This window comes from Balaenoptera acutorostrata, chromosome 2, assembly GCF_949987535.1.
Source record: "Balaenoptera acutorostrata chromosome 2, mBalAcu1.1, whole genome shotgun sequence".
Taxonomy (NCBI): Eukaryota; Metazoa; Chordata; class Mammalia; order Artiodactyla; family Balaenopteridae; genus Balaenoptera; species Balaenoptera acutorostrata.
The window spans coordinates 158,239,446-158,259,951 of NC_080065.1; the positions used below are offsets into that span (position 1 = coordinate 158,239,446).

General features: G+C 41.0%; 1 protein-coding gene across 3 annotated transcripts in view; it reads left to right on the top strand.

The window, feature by feature from the left end:
• Positions 1-20,506, top strand: part of ATP6V0E1 (ATPase H+ transporting V0 subunit e1) — a 39,752-nt gene that overhangs the window by 8,885 nt on the left and 10,361 nt on the right. For all 3 annotated transcript variants that reach the window (XR_009007197.1, XM_057541216.1, XM_007190313.3), the window contains exon 3: positions 17,391-17,520. Coding sequence is in view for 2 of the 3 variants with exons in the window: in XM_057541216.1 (XP_057397199.1) it covers positions 17,391-17,484 (94 nt within the window). In the remaining variant the exon portion in view is untranslated. The remainder of the gene's footprint in view (positions 1-17,390; positions 17,521-20,506) is intronic.

Sequence of the window (20,506 nt, forward strand, 5' to 3'; positions counted from 1 at the left end):
GGTTCTGCTAGGCTGAATAATATTTGGCCTGATTATGTTGTAGTGTGGTTTGGTAAATTTTTAAATAAGATGCTGTGTGTGAAAACTTATAACAAAGGATAAGAAAAATGTAGTATTATCAGTGATTTTTAAAAATAAATTATTTTAACTCAAAGAACTATATGTTACTTGTAAGCAGTTTGCTTACATTGCCTTTGTAGCATTTATTTTATTGGGCCTTATTAGAGTTCATTCACTCAACTTATTTATTGTTAATAATAATATATACTAATAATACTATAATGAACCTACTGTGTACCAGGCACTGGATATATAGCAGAAATATTCTGCCTGCCCTCTTTTTTTTTTTAAATAAATTTATTTATATTTTTAATTTATTTTTGGCTGCATTGGATCTTCGCTGCTGCACGTGGGCTTTCTCTAGTTGTGTTGAGCAGGGGGCTACTCTTCTTTGCAGTGTGCAGGCTTCTCATTGCGGTGGTTTCTCTTGTGGCGGAGCGCGGGCTCTAGGCACGCAGGCTTCGGTAGTTGCGGCACGCGGGCTCAGTAGTTGTGGTGCACGGGCTTAGTTGCTCCACGTCATGTGGGATCTTCCCAGACCAGGGCTCGAACCCATGTCCCCTGCATTGGTAGGCGGATTCTTAACCACTGTGCCACCAGGGAAGTCCCCTCCCTGCCTTCTTTAGGGAGGGGAGACAGACAGCAAACAGAGAGCCAGTGAAGCCGCCAGTCACTTTCCAAAGAGATTTCCTCATCTACGCATTCCCCCAAACCCCTACTCTGTGGCCCCCAAACGAGTCCCCCTCACTCACTTCTCCAGCCCCCTAGTACTGCCCATCACACAGGACCTGCACAGCCTTCAGACACTTTCCCCTATGTGTCCAGGAATCTGCAGATCCACAGCTGAGCCCAGCCTTGCTTTGGTCCTGGCTCTAGAGCCAGTTTGGGGACAGGACATGATTACCTCCCAGGGCCAGGGTTCTTCACTTTGGTTTCCCACCAAGTACCCACAGCTAGTCAGTTTCTAGAATGTTCTTAACTATAGCATGCTTTGTTTTGTTTTTTAAACTTTCTGTTTTTGGACTTTTAAAACTTACTGTATGCTCTCTACAAAAGTAGAATAATGTAATGAACGAACCTTCACATGCCTGTCATCCGTGTTGAAAAATTATCAACTTGTGGCCAATCTTGTTACATCCCTACACACTTTCCCGTTCCACCCCAGATTTTTTTGAAGCAAATCCCAGACATCAGTTTATCTGTAAATATTTCAATATATGTATATCTCTAAAAGGTAATCATTCTTTTTTCAAGTATAGCCCCAAACCATTATCACACAAAAAAAGTTAATTACTTTATATCATCAAATATCATTTAAATTTCTCTAGTTGTCTCATATACTTTATTTATATATTTATCTTACAGTTTGTTTGAATGAAGATGCTCATAAAGACCCTGCATTGCAATTAGCGGATGTGTCTTTCAAGTCTCTCTTTATTGGTTTCTTCTCCAAATCTCTTTTTTTCCTGGCATATTTTAATAGAAAAAAACCCAGATTGTTTGCCCCATAGTTTTCCAGAGTCTGTTCCTTATTAACTGCATACCCATGGTGTCATTTAACATAATCCTCTTTCTTCTGTATTTCCTGTAAGTTGGTAGGGATACTTAGGGGCTAGATCACATTCAGGTTCAATTTTTTGTTAAGTCTGTTTTGTAAATGGTGTGGATATTTTCATCAGGGGTACATAACGTCTGATTTTTCTTTGTGTTGTTGGCATCACTGATGATGTTCTATTTCTATAACTTCTTATTTATTCATTAGCTAGAATATGTCCATAAAGATTTACTTCATCAACTATTTTGTTATTCAAATAACTGAAAAACAGTTCACAAAGAAAAGCTAGGATATATGTGTGCTGTTCTCTCTGCTTACCTGTTCCAAATAATAAATTGTTTCCTTAGCATCTTTCAGTGGCGAATAATGATTTTTGTTTTGTGTTAGTAACATTATGATCTGATACAATTAAACATATTTGATGTATTTCAATCCAGTATAATTAATATCCCTTTGCTGTTCAAATTGTCTCACCTTTGGCCAGTAGAAGCACCTGTATATGACCTTCTGTTAGCTGGTTGGTGGACTCTGTCTTCACCTCCAGCTTTGAAGCTCCTTCAGACAGGAGATGTGTTTGGCATAGGTGAAATGTCTGTCTTGTCTCTCCATAGATTGGTAATTTTTGTGTGTCTCTCTCCTGTCTTGTTTGGTGATGTCTGCTAATAAAAGGAAATAGCGGCATCAGTCCTGGAAAACAGTGGGTAATTAAAATTCAATTTGTTCCTGAGATATGAAGTCCTCCTGCCCTTGCTCCTTTCAGCTTGGAACTCCCAGGTGGATAGCCAGAGGAAGCCATGTTCTGTTTTGCTTGTTGCCTTCGTAGGTTTTTCTGTTTGTATCTCTCATTTATAGTTGTCTGTTTGTTCCACAGCTTTGTTACCCATCTTCCCCTAGAATTCAACCAGTAAGCATTTCGTAGATTACCTACTCTGTGCCAGTTCCTGGGTATATGATAGAGAACCACGTCCCTGCCCTCCTAGAGGTGACAGTCCAGTGAGGGGAGTCAGACAAGCAGGTTAACAACAGCAGCAGCAAAACTGTTCTTGATTTGTAATAGACAAAGTGAGAAGGTGCTTTCAGGAGCCAAACAGGGTGCTGTGATAGAGAACAGTGAAGGGGTGGGAGGATAGAGAACAGTGAAGGGGTGGGAGGGAGGGAGCGTTTATTGAGAGCGCTCACAGAAAGCCTGTTGGAGGAGGAGTCAGCCATGGGGGCAGCTGGAGGCAGGGTCTTCTGCCAACACTGAAGGCACTGAGAGGTAAGGAGCTTGGAATGTTCTGGGAGGGTAGTGTGATGGGGTTTAAGAGTGAGGCGAGGAGTGGTAGGTTTGGGATTTAGGTGGGGGCCAGGTCATGTAGGATTTTATGGGCTTGGGGTTTAGGTTTTATTTTAAGTGGATAGGAAATCTTTTCAGATTTTAAATAATGGAGTGATTTGGTCGGATGACCACTTTGGCTGCTCTGTGGAGAGCAGACTGCTTGGAGGCCAGAGTGGAAGCAGGGCCACAAGTTAGGAGGTTACGGCATTCATTCAGGTGAGGAATCTTTGTGGTTTGGTCTGAGGTGGTGATAATGAAGATAAAGGGGGTGCACAGATTTGAGAACTAATTTGGGAGTAGAATTTATTGGTCCTGCAGGTGGAGGAGGTGGGAGGAATCAGCGATGGGTCCTTGGTTTCTGGATTGGGCCATTTACCAAGATGGTGAAGACTTGGGACAGGACAAATTTCAAAACAAAACTTCAGTTGAGGACGTGCTAAGATTGAGATGCCTGTGAGCCTTCTAAGAGATACCAAATAGGAAACTGGATATAAGAAGAGAGATTGGAGGCCATGCGAGTGCATGTAATTACCTAAGGCAGTGGTTTTCTATGGGGCTGGCATCCAGCAGGTGGAGGCCAGGGATGCTGCTGAACATCCTGCACTGCACAGTGGAGCCCTCCTCCCCCCAGTGCAGAATTATGCAGCCCCAGATGTCAGTAGTGCTAAGGCTGAGAAACCTGACCAAAGGGAAGCGATGGCGAGAGAAGAGAAGAGAGATTAGGGCCGAACCTGAGGAATGCCAACGTTTAGGTGTTGTAGAGATGAGGAAGAGCCAGCAAAGGGCAAGCTCAAGCCTCCTCTGTCAGATAAGGAGGAGTGACTGGGACAAATGAGAGGGTAGTAAAGTCAGTAGGCACGCATACCCAAGCAGAAGGCAGTTCTTCATGAGAGTGGGAGAGAATTGTCTGCAGGCAGCAGAGGGAGCAAAGAAGTTATTGACGCCATTGCCAAAGCCTGAGCTATCTGTTGTAAGAATAAGCAGCCTTCTCAGCTTGAGAGAGCCTCAGGGGGGAGCCCGGCTTCAGTGATGCTGGAGTTGGGGAAGTGCGAGAATAGAAGGTGAGTGGCAGATCACTGACCAAGTTACAGAGAACACAGTGCAAGGGTTTGGGAGAAACGAAAGGGAGCAAAGTTGGATCGAGTGTTGAGAAGAGCACAGCAATCTGGGAATGGGATTTGGGTCATATTAGATGGTCCTGGGAGGTGTGGAAAATTTTTTTCCGGCAAAAATTGAGGTAAACAAAGATATGAGACCTGTTGAACTTCTTCTTGTCATTTATCTTCTTAAGCAAGGACTTGGACCTAAAGGCTTTCCGCTATAGCCTGACCTTGGAGAGGGTTTGGCAGTTAGGCAAGACTGCTTCCAAGGGCCACAGGCACTAAAGTGGTGGGGTCAAGCTTTGTTTTTGTTGCTGTTGTTTTGTTTTGTTTTCCCAATACAGATATCTAGTGGTCTGCACCATTTGTTGAAAAGACTTTCCCTTCTCCATTAAATTGCTTTGGCATCTTTGTTCAAAATGGTTTGACCATATATGTGTGAACCTATTTACAGACTGTCTCTTCTGTTCATTGATCTGTTTGTCCAGCCTTATGGTAATACCACACTCTTTTGATTACTATAGCTTTATATTGAAATCAGGAAATGTAAGTCCTCTGTTTGTTTTTCAAGTTTATTTTGCCTATTCTAAAATAGCCATATACATTTTAGAATCAACTTGTCAGTTTCAACAACAACAAAAAAGCCTGTTGAGATTTTAATTGGGGTTGTGTTGACTCTATAGATCAGTTTGGAGAGAGCAAACTATTGAGTCTTCTGATAATGAACATGGTATATCTCTTCATTTATTTCAGTTCTCTTTTCTTTTTTTCCTTCTCCTTACTTTGGGTTTAATTTGCTCTTTTTTCTAGCCTGTTAAAGTGGAAACTAAGAGCATTGATTTAAACTTCCCTTTTTAAAAAAAAAAAATTTATTTATTTGGTTGTGCCTGGTCTTAGTTGTGGCAGGCAGGCTCCTTAGTTGCAGCTCATGGGCTCCTTAGTTGTGTCATGGTAACTCTTAGTTGTGGCATGTGAACTCTTAGTTGTGGCATGCATGTGGGATCTAGTTCCCTGACCAGGGATCGAACCCGGGCCCCCTACATTGGGAGCACGGAGTCTTAACCACTGTGCCACTAGGGCAGTCCCTCCTTTTTATTGTTTTTATTTTTATTTCATTTTTGTTTTATTTTTATTTTTTAAAAATTAAATTAATTAATTTTTTGGCTGCATTGGGTCTTCATTGCTGTGCGTGGGCTTTTCTCTCTAGTTGTGGCAAGCGGGGGCTACTCTTCGTTGCGGTGTGGTGGCTTCTCTTGTTGCGGAGCACAGGCTCTAGGCATACGGGCTTCAGTAGTTGCAGCACGTGGGCTCAGTAGTTGCAGCACATGGGCCCTAGAGCGTGCAGGCTTCAGTAGTTGTGGCGTGTGGGCCCAGTAGTTGTGGCTCATGGGCTCTAGAGCACAGGCACAGTAGTTGTGGCGCATGGGCTTAGTTGCTCCACGTCATGTGAGATCTTCCCAGACCAGGGATTGAACCCATGTCCCCTGCATTGGCAGGCAGATTCTTAACCACTGCCCCACCAGGGAAGTCCGTCCCGCCTTCTTTTTAAATGTAAGTGTTTAATACCATAAAATTCCCTTTAAGCATCACTTTATCTAGACCCTACAAATTTTGATGATGCTGTATTTTCATTTTCAGAATTGTGGTGTTTAATTTCCACATATTTGGCACCTTTCTAGATATCTTATCAGAAGGTATATTATGTAAGATTTCAGTCTTTTGAAATTGGGACGTATTTTATGGCCCAGCATATGGTCTTATCTTGATAACCATTCCATGTGCACTTGAAAAGAATGTATATTCTCCAGCTGTTGGGTAGAATGTTCTGTAAACATCAGATCAAGGTAGTTCAAATCTTCTTTGTCCTTACTGATTTTTCTTGGTCTGTTTTTATTAATTACTGAGAGAGGGTGTTAAAATCACCAGCTATGATTGTGGATTTTTCTATTTCTCTTTTTAAAGGAAAGATCCTTTTTTTGTTTCATATGTTTTGAAGCTCTGTTATTAGGAGCATGCATATATATGACTGTCATGTCTTCTTGATGAATTGACATTTCTGTCATTATATTAATAAGATATCAATCTTTATCCTTGGTAATACTCCTTAACTCAGTTTTTACTTTGTCTGATCAATAACCATACCACCTTTCCTATGTTCATTGTGTCTATGTCTTTATATTTAGAATGTGCCTTTTTGAAGACAGTAGGTGGCTTGTTTTTACTTTTTTATCCATTCTGACTGTCTTTGCCTTTTGGCAAATGGATATTCCTTATACAATTACTGTAACTATTGATATAGCTAGGTTTGGGTTCACTATTTTGTTAATTGTTTTCTGTTTGTCGCAACTCATTTTTGTTCCTCTGTCCTTCCTTTTATGCCCTTCTTTAGGTTAATTGAATATTTTGAGTATTCTGTTTTAATTCCTCCAATGGCATTTAGCTATACTTTTGTATTTTTCTTTTTTTTCCTTTATTTTTTGTGTTTTTCTTTTTTAATGTTGCTCTAGAGATTACAACATGCATTCTTTTTTTATACTTTTTTTTAAAATTTATTTTATTTATTTTTGGCTGTGTTGGGTCTTCATTTTCTGTGCGAGGGCTTTCTCTAGTTGGGGCAAGCGGGGGCCACTCTTCATTGCGGTGCACGGGCCTCTCACTATCGCGGCCTCTCTTCTTGCGGAGCACAGGCTCCAGACGCGCAGGCTCAGTAGTTGTGGCTCATGGGCGCAGTTGCTCCGCGGCATGTGGGATCTTCCCAGACCAGGGCTCGAACCCGTGTCCCCTGCATTGGCAGGCAGATTCTCAACCACTGCGCCGCCAGGGAAGCACACAACATGCGTTCTTAACTTTTCACAATCTATTTAGAGTTAATATTGAACCATTTCAGGTAAAATGTAACAATCTTGCAACAATATGATTCCATTTACTCCCCATCCTTGTGCTATTATCATATATTTTACATCTTTATATGTTGTAAAACCCTTACTACAGTGTTACAATTTTTAAAGAATCATATGTCTTATAAAGAAATTAAGAGAAAAAAGTCTTTTGTGTTTGCCCACATATTTATCATTTTTAAAATTGGTCATTTCTTTTTGTAGATTGGAGTTTCTGTCTGGTATGTCTTCAGCCTGAAAAAAGTCCTGTAGTATTTGTTACAGGACAGGTCTGACTACAAATTCCCTCAGTTTTGTTTATCTGAAAATGTCTTTATTTCACTTTCATTTTTGAAGGACTTTTTTCTGGGCTGAAAAGATTTTTTTTCTTTCTTTCTTTCAGACAACTTTAAAGGTGCTCTTCCATTATCTTCTGGCCTCCATTGTTTCTGTTGAGGACTCGGTTGTAATTTGCATAATTGTTCTTTATGCATTCTTTGTCCTCTGGATGTTATCAAGATTTTCACTTTATCTTTGCTTTTCAGCATAGTTTTACTGTGATGTGCATAGGTATGGTTTTCTTTGAATTTATTCTGATTGGGTTTGCTGAGCTATTGGATCTTTAAGTTAATGTTTTCCACCAAATTTGAGAAAATTTCAGCCTATGGTCTACTTTTTTTCTTTTGCTCTGTTCATTCTCCTTCTGAGACTACAATTCCACCTATGTTAGACTGTTTGATTTTTTTTTTCCAATATTTTTTCCCTGTTTCTTCAGATTGGATAGGTTCTGTTTTTCTCATCAGGTTCACTATTTCTGTCATCTCCAGTCTTCTGGTAAATTCATCCAAGTATTTTTCTGTTCATATATTATACTTTTTAGTACTAGAATTTCCATTTGGTTCTTTTTTAAAGTCTTAACTTATTTTCTGAGATTCCCAATCTGTTCATTCTTTATAGCCAATTTTTCTTTTAAGTCCTTAAACATATTTATAATGCTGTTTTGTTTTGAGTTTGTTTTAGATCAATAAACACCTTTATTACATGAGCTAACATCGGAAGGAGGAGGATTTCTTTGCTTCTCTGGGCCTTGATTTTCCTCAGATAGAACTCCAGCTCCTTGCCCTCTAGTACATAGCCATTCGCAGGCCACACCTACTTAAGAGACATTACCTTTTAACTACATCATCTGTGTCATTTTGGACTCAGCTTCTGTTGATTCCTTTGTCCTTGATTGTTGATTACATTTCTTGCGTTTTTTGCATGTGTGTTTTTTACTAAATGCTAGATATTGTAGATGATAGACATTCTGGATTCAACTTCGTTCCTCTGAAAAACGTTAAATTTTTTCTAACAAACAGTTAAATTATTAATTGATCACCTTAAACCTGTGGAGGGTTGGTTTTACACTTTGTTGGGGCAGATCTATTTCAGTTTTTGCCCTTAGAGTGAGTTCTCCGTTAAGATGTGGCCCTTCTGAGGTTTCAGTGGAAAGTCTGAGGTGTTTACCAAGTTCTCTTTCGCTGTTGTACGCAGCAGTGGAAATCTCTGCTCTGTTTTTTCGGCCTTCTGGGTGTTTTCCACCAGTCCTTGGCATTTGCATTCATGGTTCAGGGATGAGCCAAGGAGTTACGGGGAATTTATACACAGGTTTTGGACCTCCCCTTTGTGACACATCTTTTTTTGTGGTTTCCCCTCTTAATTCCTAACTGCTCTGGCAGCTCTGAACTTCATCTGTTGATACCTCAAGCCAATAAGACTGCAGGGTTTTGCTTGAGCTTCACACGGACTGGACAGTATCCTCAGGGGAAATGCTGTATAAAGGTTCCTTCCTTCTTTCAAGGATTGAATCCCTTCTAGTCTCTACCTGCTTTGGACACTGTTTAGTACCATCAGTTAGTTGTTTTTCATATTTTGTTCAGAGTTTATAATTACTATCTATAGAATGAGTCTGATATAAGCTACTCTGCTATTACCAGAACCAGAACTTTACCTGTTGACTTTTTTTATTTTCAGGTATTATATTTTTCATTTCTATAGAAGTTCTTTTTGCTGCTTTTATAGTTTTGTTTTCCCTCCTTCCCTATCCCCTCCTTCCCCCTCTCCCTCCCTTTCCTCCTTCTTTCTTTCTCCCTGCACGTGTTTTAAGTGTACCTTATTTCTTAAAACATAGTAGACAGTTTATTTATAGTGCATATCTGATCATTCCATTATCTGAAGTCCCTTTAGGTTTGTGTCTGCTCTTTTCTGTCTCTCACTCATGGTGCCTTGTTTCCATATGCATTTAGTCATATTTGACTGCCATCTGTCCACTTTCCCTATAGTGTTTTTTTGTTTTTATTTTTGACTGTGCCACACAGCTTGCAGGATCTTAGTTCCCTTACCAGGGATTGAACCTGGGCCCTCGGCAATGTAAGTGCAGAGTCCTAACCAGCGGACCACCAGGGAATTCTCTGTTTTCCCTATAGTTTTATATGTATGACTTCTTTGGGGCCTGGTATGAGGGTGGGCTCTTCCAGAAAGTATTTACATTGCTTCTGCCAGGCGCCTAAGGCCATCACGAGTGTGGCATTAAATTAAGTAAAATTCTTGGTATGTTCTTTTTTAAAACCATGTAGTTGGCTACATGAAGTTCATGAAGACCAGTTCTCAGTGACAGTGTTTTTCTCCTTCCTTCTTGGTGTTTGTATTTGAGACAGTTGATTTTCCTAGCATTCCACTTAAGGGAGTTGTTTGATTTTTCCTTATCTTGAGACAGAACCCTTTGGGATCTTAGCTTTTTGGGGGTGTGTGGGTGAAACTTCCATTAGACTTTCTACCTTCAATGGGCCCTGGGCTTTGTCTGCCATTTTTCATGCCCTGTGATGTCTGAAAATAAAAGCTCAAGTTAATCTGGTTTAGTGTACGCTCTCAAAAGTATGGAACGCACCCTGTAGTCACTTTATTTTCCTCTCTGAGTACTTGCCTTCACTTAGTTTTTTGGTCTGAGACTTGCTTACATTTCTCTCACGGATTCATGTAAAATATTTGGGTGTCTTGATTGTTGATAGTGGAAAGGAAATCTAGGTACCTGGCCCAGCATATTATTATCTACTATATTAAAAGGTTTATTTTTCTTACTCTGACCATATAATCTTTTCATTTATAATTTGGCAGATAAGAGAATTTGAACTGAAAAGCCTAGTATAGAAAGTATGGAGAAAAGAAAGGAAAAGATAATTCAAGTTTAGAGCTGGCAAAAATAGGGCATATTCCTATTTTTGTATTGTAGTAATGAAAGGGCCATAGCAGAGATAGAGTTGGCATCAGGTTAATGGAAAGTAAGTTTATGCCTTCTCATCTGGAGCTTGGGGTCCTCTTCCAAACTCCCATGGCTATGGCAGAATTAAGTTCCTTGTGGTTGTAGGACTGAGGTCCCATTTCCTTGGCTTGGGTATTAGTTGGGGGCTGCTCTCAGCTCCTAGATGACACTCACATTCCTTGACATGTAGCTCCTCCATCTTCAAAGCTAACAAGAGAGACTCTTCCCTTGTGTCAAATCCCCTCATCCTGTAGCAGTCTGGGTCCAGTAAGGAGATAGCAACCACACAGTAGGTTAAACACAGGAAATTTAACATAATTATTCACTAGGGCAGAAGAGTAACTATAAGATAGAAGGAAACTCCATATGGTACCCTAGGGCTCAGGGAGAGTACCCAAGCAAGGACAAACTTGGAAAAAATTCAGACCTTGTTGGAGAAGGTGTAGTTCAGCCCACCAGACAGCAGAGAAGTTCATTAGTTTGGCTAGGCTGGAGTTGGTCTGGAGTTGCTGGGCAAGCAGTTGGCCACCCTCTGAGTGCAGGCAGCAGAGCAGGCTGGAGAGATCAGTGGCCTGGGTGTGTAGTGGTAATTCTTGTGCCAGTGTGAGCAGGAGGACTTCAAAGCATGTAGGCCAAGCAGGGGCTCTGGTTTTCATGTCGAGAGGGCTGCAGAAAGGTTATTTCCAGGCCAAGTCTCTAGATCAAAGAGGAACCGTGTTCTGGGCCAGATCCTGTGCAGATTCCACCAAATGTCCTCATGCCCACTCCCCCAGGTTCTAGCCCATGCTATGTCCCTCCAGCTACCTCTACTGAGAAAGCTTAACATCGTGCTCACTTTAAAGGAGAAAAAGGGATTCAGTTTTTTATTACAGAGCACATATTAAACGGTGCATTGCAAGATGATTGGCAATGAATCAGTAAGTGATACACGCACTCTAAATGTCCTTCGTCAGGAAGAGTCCTGTCCCTTTTAGGAGCTCACCTGATTAGGTCATGCTCACTCAGGGTAATTTCTCTTTCTTTTTAATTGAAGTATAGTTGCTTTGCAGTGTTTCAGGTGTACAGCAAAGTGATTCAGTTATACATATACATATATATATACACACACATATATATACTTTTTCAGATTCTTTTCCATTATAGGTTATTACAGGATATTGAATATAGTTCCCTGTACTGTACAGTAGGTCCTTGCTGGTTATCTATTTTATATATAGTAGTGTGTATCTGTTAATCTCAAGCTCCTAATTTATCCCTCCCCTTCCCCCTATGGTAACCATAAGTTTGTTTTCTATGTCTGTCTGTTTCTGTTTTATAAATAAGTTCCTTTGTATCATGTTTTTTAGATTCCACATATGAGTGATATCATATGATATTTGTCTTTCTCCGTCTGACTTACTTCATATGGTAATCTCTGGGTCCATCCATGTTGCTGCAAATGGCATTATTTCATTCTTTTTTATGGCAGAGTAATATTCCATTTGTGTGTGTGTGTGTGTGTGTGTGTGTGCATGCACATCTTTTTTTAAATTATTTAATTAATTTATTTATTTTTGGCTGTGCTGGGTCTTCGTTTCTGTGCGAGGGCTTTCTCTAGTTGCGGCAAGCGGGGGCCACTCTTCATCGTGATGCGCGGGCCTCTCACTATCGCGGCCCCTCTTGTTGCGGAGCACAGGCTCCAGACGCGCAGGCTCAGTAGTTGTGGCTCACGGGCCCAGTTGCTCCGCGGCATGTGGGATCTTCCCAGACCAGGGCTCGAACCCGTGTCCCCTGCATTGGCAGGCAGATTCTCAACCACTGCACCACCAGGGAAGCCCTGCACATCTTCTTTATCCATACATCTGTTGATGGAAATTTCCCTTAAAGCCAGCTGTATCTTTTTTCTTTTTTTTTGAGGTATAGTTGATGTATGATATTATATAAGTTTCAGGTGTACAACATGGTGATTCACAATGTTTAAAGGTTATATTCCATTTATAGTTATTATAAAATATTGGCTGTATTCCCTGTGTTGTACAGTACATCCTTGTAGCTAATTTTATACATAATAGTTTGTATCTCTTAATTCCCTACTCTTATATTGCCCCTCCCCCCTTCCTCTCCCCACTGGTAACCACTAGTTTGTTCTCTAAATCTGTGAGTCTGTTTCTGTTTTGTTATATTCACTAGTTTGTCTTATTTTTTAAATTCCACATGTAAGCAGTATACAGTATTTGTCTTTCTCTGTCAAGCCAGCTGTATCTTATAATCTAATCACGGCAGTGACTGTCCCTGCATATCCACCATCCCCTGTTTATACAGGCTGTGTACGCAAGGGGATGGGAATTTTGGGCAACATCTTAGAATTCTGCCTACTGCAGAGCAGGTGGGGGCAGGAGAGGAGGTGGAGATGAGCATGACTCAGTGCAGCATGAGAAACTCCTTTGTAAAGTAAAATAGGTTGTATTTCATTCTGTGGCTTGAATGCATTTTTAGCTGTCTCACAGAGAAAGAGAAGGAATAACTAGTATTTATTGAACACCTATTTGTCAGCTACTACACGGAGCACTTTCATATATTATTCCTTTAATTCTTTTTTTTTTAATATAAATTTATTTATTTTTGGCTGTGTTGGGTCTTTGTTGCGGTGTGCAGGCTTTCTCTAGTTGTGGCGAGTGGGGGTACTCTTTGTTGTGGTGCGCGGGCTTTTCATTGTGGTGGCTTCTCTTGTTGCAGAGCATAGGATCTAGGCGCACAGGCTTCAGTAGTTGTGGCTTATGGGCTCTAGAGCACAGGCTCAGTAGTTGTGGCGCACGGGCTTAGTTGCTCCGCGGCACGTGGGATCTTCCTGGACCAGGGCTCGAACCCGTGTCCCCTGCATTGGCAGGCGGATTCTTAACCACTGCGCCACCAGGGAAGGCCTTTTTTTTTTTAAATCTATTTACTTATTTATTTGGCTGTGCCAGGTCTTAGTTGTGGCACGTGGGATCTTTGTTGCCACATATGGGATCTTAGTTGCAGCATGCGGGATCTAGTTCCCTGACCAGGGATCAAACCCGGACCCCGGCATTGGGAGTGTGGAGTCTTAACTGCTGGACCACCAGGGAGGTCCCTCCTTTAATTTTTAATATCTTGAGGCAGGGATTATTATCTTCATTTTACAAAAGGGGAAACTGAGGCTCGGGGTTGTAAGCTCACTTGCCTGGAGTCACTCCACTAATATTTGATGTAGTTAAAATTAAAATCCAACCCTATCTAATACTGAATCCCATATTTTCTAATAGTATATAATAACATTGCTGCCCTTGAAAGAATTTGCGTCATTGGATTGGGATAAGGATATTTGACAGAGGTCATCTCGGTAGAGACAGGGCAAGTCACTTCTCTGCTGTTTCTTAAGGAACCCACTGATAGAGGTTACTCCTGTCATGGCCCTCGCTGGAGGGACAGCAGATCAGAAGAGAAGTCCTAGCCGAACTTCCCTATTCCAGCAGGGAAGCTGAGCAGTTATCCGCTTGACCTGTGCATCACTGGGAAGTAACCATGCCTCTGTTCCCTGTTCTCATATCTGAATGTGGAACAAAAGAACAAAGCAGGATTTCAGAGAGCTCGGTATATAGCCTTTTCTGTGGGGAGGACGTATTTTGAGCTTGAAGAATTCTAATAACCAAGAGCTGAGCTCATAAGTGGCCAGGAGTGTTTGTAGATGAAGTACCCTCTGCCTTTCTCTTCCAAAGCATACTCTGCCACCACCCTTGGTTTGTCTCTCACAAGCTCATGAGCCCCTGGGGGCAGGGTGGGGGGATTGGCCCCTCAGCTGATTCCTCTGGGCATCCTTAGGGCCTGACGTTGGAGCATGGCATTGGTAAATGATTGTGGAATAAAAGAGGAACTCCTAGGCTGCCTGATCTGTTTCATCCTTAATACCCTGTGGAAGCAGCCTGGTATCATGGGACTCAGAAGGCCTGGGTTCCCTTTCCAGCTCTATCCCTGATTCGCTGTGGGAGTATTAAGCTCCCTAGGACATAGTTTCTTCATTGTTAAAATGAGGAACGTGAACTTGACCTCTGGTGCATTCCAGCTCTTCAGTTCTCTGAAAGATGCTACCGTGCCATAGCTGCCTCGGTAGTTTGAATAAGCTCAGCTTATTAGGCTGGACTTCAGGTTGTGGAGACATGTGGAACAGTTTGGGCAAATATGAAGAGTACATTTAGTTCTATTTTCTTGGACACATGAAGTAATAGATTCATTGGAATATGATCTCTTTCTCCACCCACTTCCATCAATTCAGAGTGGATTTATTTTTTTTTCTCCTTCCAGTTCTCCCCGCTGTGTTTATCAGCTTTAAAGAAAAATCTGAAGTCAAGCAGTAATCAGAAGGGCAGACGCAGAGCTCAGCTGGTTAGAGGGGGGAATTTCCTCCAGGAAATTTCAAATGAACTGACCTGGGCTGTTTCCCAAGTAATTTTCTTGAACTTTGGTTTGTTGTTGTTGTTGTTTTAAGTAAGATGTTTTACTTGATTTGAAACATGAAAAATAGTACGTAAAATTAAATTCAAAAGAGTTTCCGAATACTGATCTGAGCAAGCAGAGTGGACTTCTTTCTTGCTTCTGGATATTTCTTCTTTACCTCAGGTACCAAAGGCTCATGATGGACTTCATCTATAGTTAGCAGATGGATTCTTTGTTTCTTTAACTCCCAGACAGTTTAGATTTAGCTAAACTGATTGATGCTTTCTGAACTGTTGTCAGTTAAAATATTTCAGAAGGTAACTTTTGTACAGAAGGTAACTTTTGTTAAGAACCTTAGTCTGACCTGATTTGGGGTTCAGGAGCTGCTACCACCTAATTAGTATTGTGACCACAGGCGAATCATTTCACCTCTCGCTGCCTCAATTTCCGTAACCATGTTGTGGGAGAATTAAAAGAAAGATCATTTGTGAAGTATAACATCATTTTTTTTTTTTTTAAAGCTCCCTGGGTGATTATAATGTGAAGTCAGAATTCAGAAGCATCTCTATCCCACATCGTACAAAGTACTGGGAGATGGTGTTTTTATTCAGTATTATACATTTTTGGTAAAGAGAGGAGACAGAGGCGAGACTCTAACGTATTTTTTTATTTAGCATCTCTAAGCACTGGCCAGTATTTCAGTCTGTCCTGAAAGGACGAACCACTGTTTGTACTGTCTGCTTCCCTTGCCTGCTGGGATCGGGAAAGTCCTGGGTCTGTGTGGAATTTTCCATGACTCTCAGCTCTGCACCATTGCTGTTCACTGCAGTCACAGCTCTTCAGTGTGTCTGCCTGTGCTACCCTCCTCTTTCTTCTTTTCAGGTAGATGTTAAACCTCAACTACAAGTATGGGTATTTTGTTTGCATCAAATATTGTAGTTCTAAGGACAGATCAGAGAGTCTCATCTGAATTTTTTGTTTATAAAGTGAGTCAACTTGAGGTAGCTGTCTTGGCCGGATGTCCTCAGGTGTCACGTTTCCTGTCACAGAACCACCTTCTGTTGGGCTGGGGTGGGGAGGGCGGGTACACTGTTTCTGGAGGGGAAGCTGCTGGCGCTGGTAGATTCTCCAGCAGTCTGATCATTGGTGATCAGAAGCAGCTTTTTGATCCTTTGATTGGAAGAGTTCTAAAAATTACAGCAAATGGAAGAAAAGAGATCCAGCCAGACAATGGTTGCATTTGGCTAGTTCCCCTCTTCTAGGGGAATTTAAAGCCCTAAAATTGTAGAAGGAGACTACAGGATAGCTGAGGCAGGATAGCTCCTTTCCTTTAGAAAGCAGTTCCCTGTATCCCATGCAGAGAGGACAGCGGTATCAGATTATGATGCTAAAATCCATCCTCCAAGATCAGTAGTGGATAGAGTCTGGGCCTGTTTACCAGACCCCCTCCCCCCAGACGAGAGCAAGTCTAATTTCTAATTTAAATAAAAACTCATGTATTTTGAATAGGAATTAAAGTCACTGTGTGTTCTGCTTCATTCTGGGCTCGCCTGAAGCGGTAACTTCTTGGAAAGACTTTCCTGACCACCCCATCAAAGGAGTACTACCTCCATCATTCTCTATTCCTTTGCCTCACTTTATTTCCTTCCTGACATTACATTCCATAAGCTTTGTGAGGGCAGTAGCATTTCATTTTCTCCTTTGTATTGCTGGGGCCTGGAGCCTAGCAGGTGCTCATTAAATATTTGTTTAATAAAGTAAAACATGGAATGGTTTGAATAGCCAGCTGTTTATTTGCTGTCTTTCTGTTGAGTCGTACGAGTTCTTTATATATTTTGGATATTAGCCCCTTATCAGATATATGATTTGCAAATCTTTTACTGTCTTTCTTTTTGTTCTTTGCTTTGGTCTTAGTTCAGTGATTCTCAAACTTCACTGAGTATATGAATTCCTATATCAGATACAAAACCATTTATTCAGAACTTTGTGAGCAGTAGGAGAAAACTTTAAAGACAGTTTTGGCTATGTGCTGTTTTGCACTTCCAACCCTGAGGTAAATATGTAACACCATCATACTTCCTCCATAATCGGTCTGTGATACAGAGGAATACCTTGTTACTTAGATCTGAAGTAAGCAGGGGGAGTTAGATGCCCATTTGGTCCAGCTCCACTACTGCGCAAAAGATATGTAACACGTTTTAGTGGTGATGGTGATGAGAGAAGGGGTGCTCAAGTGATACAGTCTAATTGGGAGACAGTGGGCTGAAATTTAACCTTGGCTATACCAGTAAAAATGGATGTGTCATATTGGTTGTGGGTCTTAGCATTTGGAGAATGGATAAAGTAAAGTAAACTGATTTTTCCTGAGCCCAGAAGTTGTGATGATGATAAACTGAGATTAGGCAAAAACACTCTGAGGTGACGATGTCATATGAATTCAGGAAATCTTGACTGCTTGGAAAGGGAATTAAGAAAATGAGAGAAAAGACAGAGACATACTATGATGAAGCCTCACTGCTTTGTCAATAATGTATCAAATGAAGGGACGGTGTGTTCTGTGAAGGCTTTTTTTACAAGACATGCTCCCATTAGCACAATGTGTTTTATGAACTTTAAGTGTATTGAAGGTTTGGTCTGAACAGAATAGATTTAAATTCTACTAAAGCACTTTTCTCATCCTAATTTAAAATGGTCCCGTTCCAACATGATTTCACCACTTTCTGTTGTCCTTCCTCCCCCATTATTTTTTTAGTTGGCTGATTGCAATTCTGGCCCAACTCAACCCTCTCTTTGGACCACAGTTGAAAAATGAAACCATCTGGTACCTCAAGCATCATTGGCCTTGAGTAAGAAGACCTGCTCTCCAGTGCTCAGTCATTGAGGTGACTATGCCCTTGACCTTTCACATCAGTGTTGTCAGTTGGTCAGCTAGAGTTTGCCTGGACTTTTTCTCATTTTAACACTTGGCAAGGGCAGGCTGCTGAAAGCAAACACAATCTGAATAGCAGAAATAGATTTGGAACTTAGGCCGTTCACTTTTACCAAAGGATTTATCCATAAGATTCTTTTAAATTGTATTCTTACCCAGCCAGTTAAGTAAATTATGTTTGCATGTGGTCTTTCGGACACAGATCAGGAATGTGACTATTTGTACTTGGTATTTTGAGATTTAGCAACTTTAAGTGGCTGATAGATTTTAGATGAAGGGCATCTGTGAATGCTTTGGACAGTGAGAGACAGATGCTTTTTGAAAATTGGTCTCAAAATTGCAGGTTTCGTTTGCTTCTGAGGATCAGAGAAGTAAGGAGTGGTGTAGTGGAATGATGTATTCACTGGCCAAGAGTCAGAAAGCCTGTCATTTCATTTGTTCTTCAGTCTCCATTATTATGTTAACTGGAGGTTAGCGCTAAACGTTTGACTAGATTCAGGTTCAGCTTTTTTGGCAAGGGTACTTAAGTGGTTCTGTGAACTTCATATTGCCTTATATCAGGAGAGACTTGATGTCTGGCTGTCTGGTCATTAGTGATGCCAAGGTGATCAGTGGGTTCTGGTCCCTCCAGCTGTAAAGGTCTCTGTCAACCTTTATCCAGTGATTTTATCCATTGATGATCTTAGCCTGAATGAAACATTGCAGTAGAAATTGCAAAAATGGTGATTTTCTAGTTTTTGTTATTACTTCCATATTTGATTAGGTGAAATATTTCTATAAAAATGAACATTTCCTGGACTTCCCTGGTGGCGCAGTGGTTAAGAATCCTCCTGCCAATGCAAGGGACATGGGTTCCAGCCCTGGTCCGGGAAGATCCCACATGCCACGGAGCAGCTAAGCACGTGCTCCACAACTACTGAACCTGTGCTCTAGAGCCTGTGTGCCACAACTACTGAGCCCGTGTGCCACAACTACTGAAGCCCACATGCCTAGAGCCCGTGCTCTGCAACAAGAGAAGCCATCGCAATGAGAAGCCCATGCACCACAATGAAGAGAGGCCCCCACTTGCCACAACTAGAGAAAGCCCGCACGTAGCAACAAAGACACAACACAGCCATAAATGAATGAATGAATGAATGAATGAATAAATAAATAAATAAATATTTTTTAAAAAATGAACTTTTCTATCAACTAGAGTTATTTACTAACCTTGAAATGTAGATCATATAAGAAAGGTGGGATACATAGTTTTTTTCTTTTAATTTTTTTTCTTTCTTTTTTTCTTTATTTATTTTGGCTGTGTTGGATCTTTGTTGCTGCATGTGGGCTTTCTCTAGTTGCGGCGAGGGGGGGCTACTCTTCGTTGTGGTGTGCGGGCTTCTCATTGCGGTGTCTTCTCTTGTTGCAGAGCATGGGCCCTAGAGCATGTGGGCTTCAGTAGTTGTGGCACATGGGCTCAGTAGTTGTGGCGCATGGGCTTTTTTGCTCCGTGGCATGTGGGATCTTCCCAGACCAGGGCTTGAACCCATGTCCCCTGCATTGGCAGGCAGATTCTTAACTACTGTGCCACCAGGGAAGTCCCTCTTTTAGTTTTCAAAGTGAGTAACTTGGTGCCCAAGTTACTTCTGGGGTATTAAATGAGGTTTTCTTTCTTTCCTTTTCAATTTTAATCAAGTAAATGTTTATTATTCTTTTTATGTTCAGTTGTTCTTTTTTTGGCCCTGTGGGCACCTGTCTAGACTGGCTTCTACGTCCCTTTGATATTAGTCTTTTTTTTTAATTAATTAATTAATTTTTTTTTAAATTTTTTTTTGGCTGTGTTGGATCTTCGTTGCTGTGCGAGGGCTTCCTCTAGTTGCGGCAGGCAAGGGCCACTCTTCGTCGCGGTGCGCGGGCCTCTCACTAACGCGGCCTCTCTTGTTGCGGAGCACAGGCTCCAGACGCGCAGGCTCAGTAGTTGTGACTCATGGGCCTAGCTGCTCCGCGGCATGTGGGATCTTCCCAAACCAGGGCTCAAACCTATGTGCCCTGCATTGGCAGGCAGATTCTCAACCACCGTGCCACCAGGGAAGCCCTAATATTAGTCTTTGATAGTTTTCTTTCTGGCAACATCAAGGTGTCCCAGACCTCTCTTGTATGTTTCTTGACTTGGAATCAGCTGTTCCTCTAATAAATTTCCCACTGAAAGGATTCCCTGGTTCACTAGTCAGTCCTCAGCCCAGTTGGCCCTGTTTTTCTTTCAGTGGAAATGGTATTTAAAAACCATGATCTGATTACTAGGTGCATTCATTTCTGTTGGGGTGTTGTTGCTTCTAAGCCTTTACAGTGGACAAAGCCAGGAAGTATGGATTTTTAAAAAGAAAAAAAAAATCACAGGTTCATGTCAGTATTTCTAATTCATATTTAACATTACAGGATTTTTATTTGACTTCTTTGGTTTTATACTTGAATATCATTCACATATGCTGAAAATCTTGGCTCCTAATGAAGTAACTTAATTACTTAATTTGATTATCATATATATAAAATAGTTTCAAAATTACACCAGTGTAACTACTAACCATAAGGTTTTTGAATACAGTTTAGGATTTCTTTGCTGCCTTATTTGTTCTTAGAACAAATAAAGAACAACATGCTGTTTTCTGTGGTCACTTGAAATTATTTCCTCTGGTGGTTATCAATTTGTTATACAGTTAGATTAAGATGATTTATTTTGTGTTCAATTTATAGTAATTTTTTTTTTTGGCTACATTTTTTGGAATATGTAAAACATTTCCAGAGTCAAAATTTATGTAAGATACATTCATAAAAGTCTATATCCTTCCAGTGTTTCATTGTGCAAATATAAGCAAATACATTGTGTGTGTGTGTGTTTGTGTGTGTATCCATCCTTCTCTGACACACACAGCTGTTACAGAAGAGATATCATATTACATATG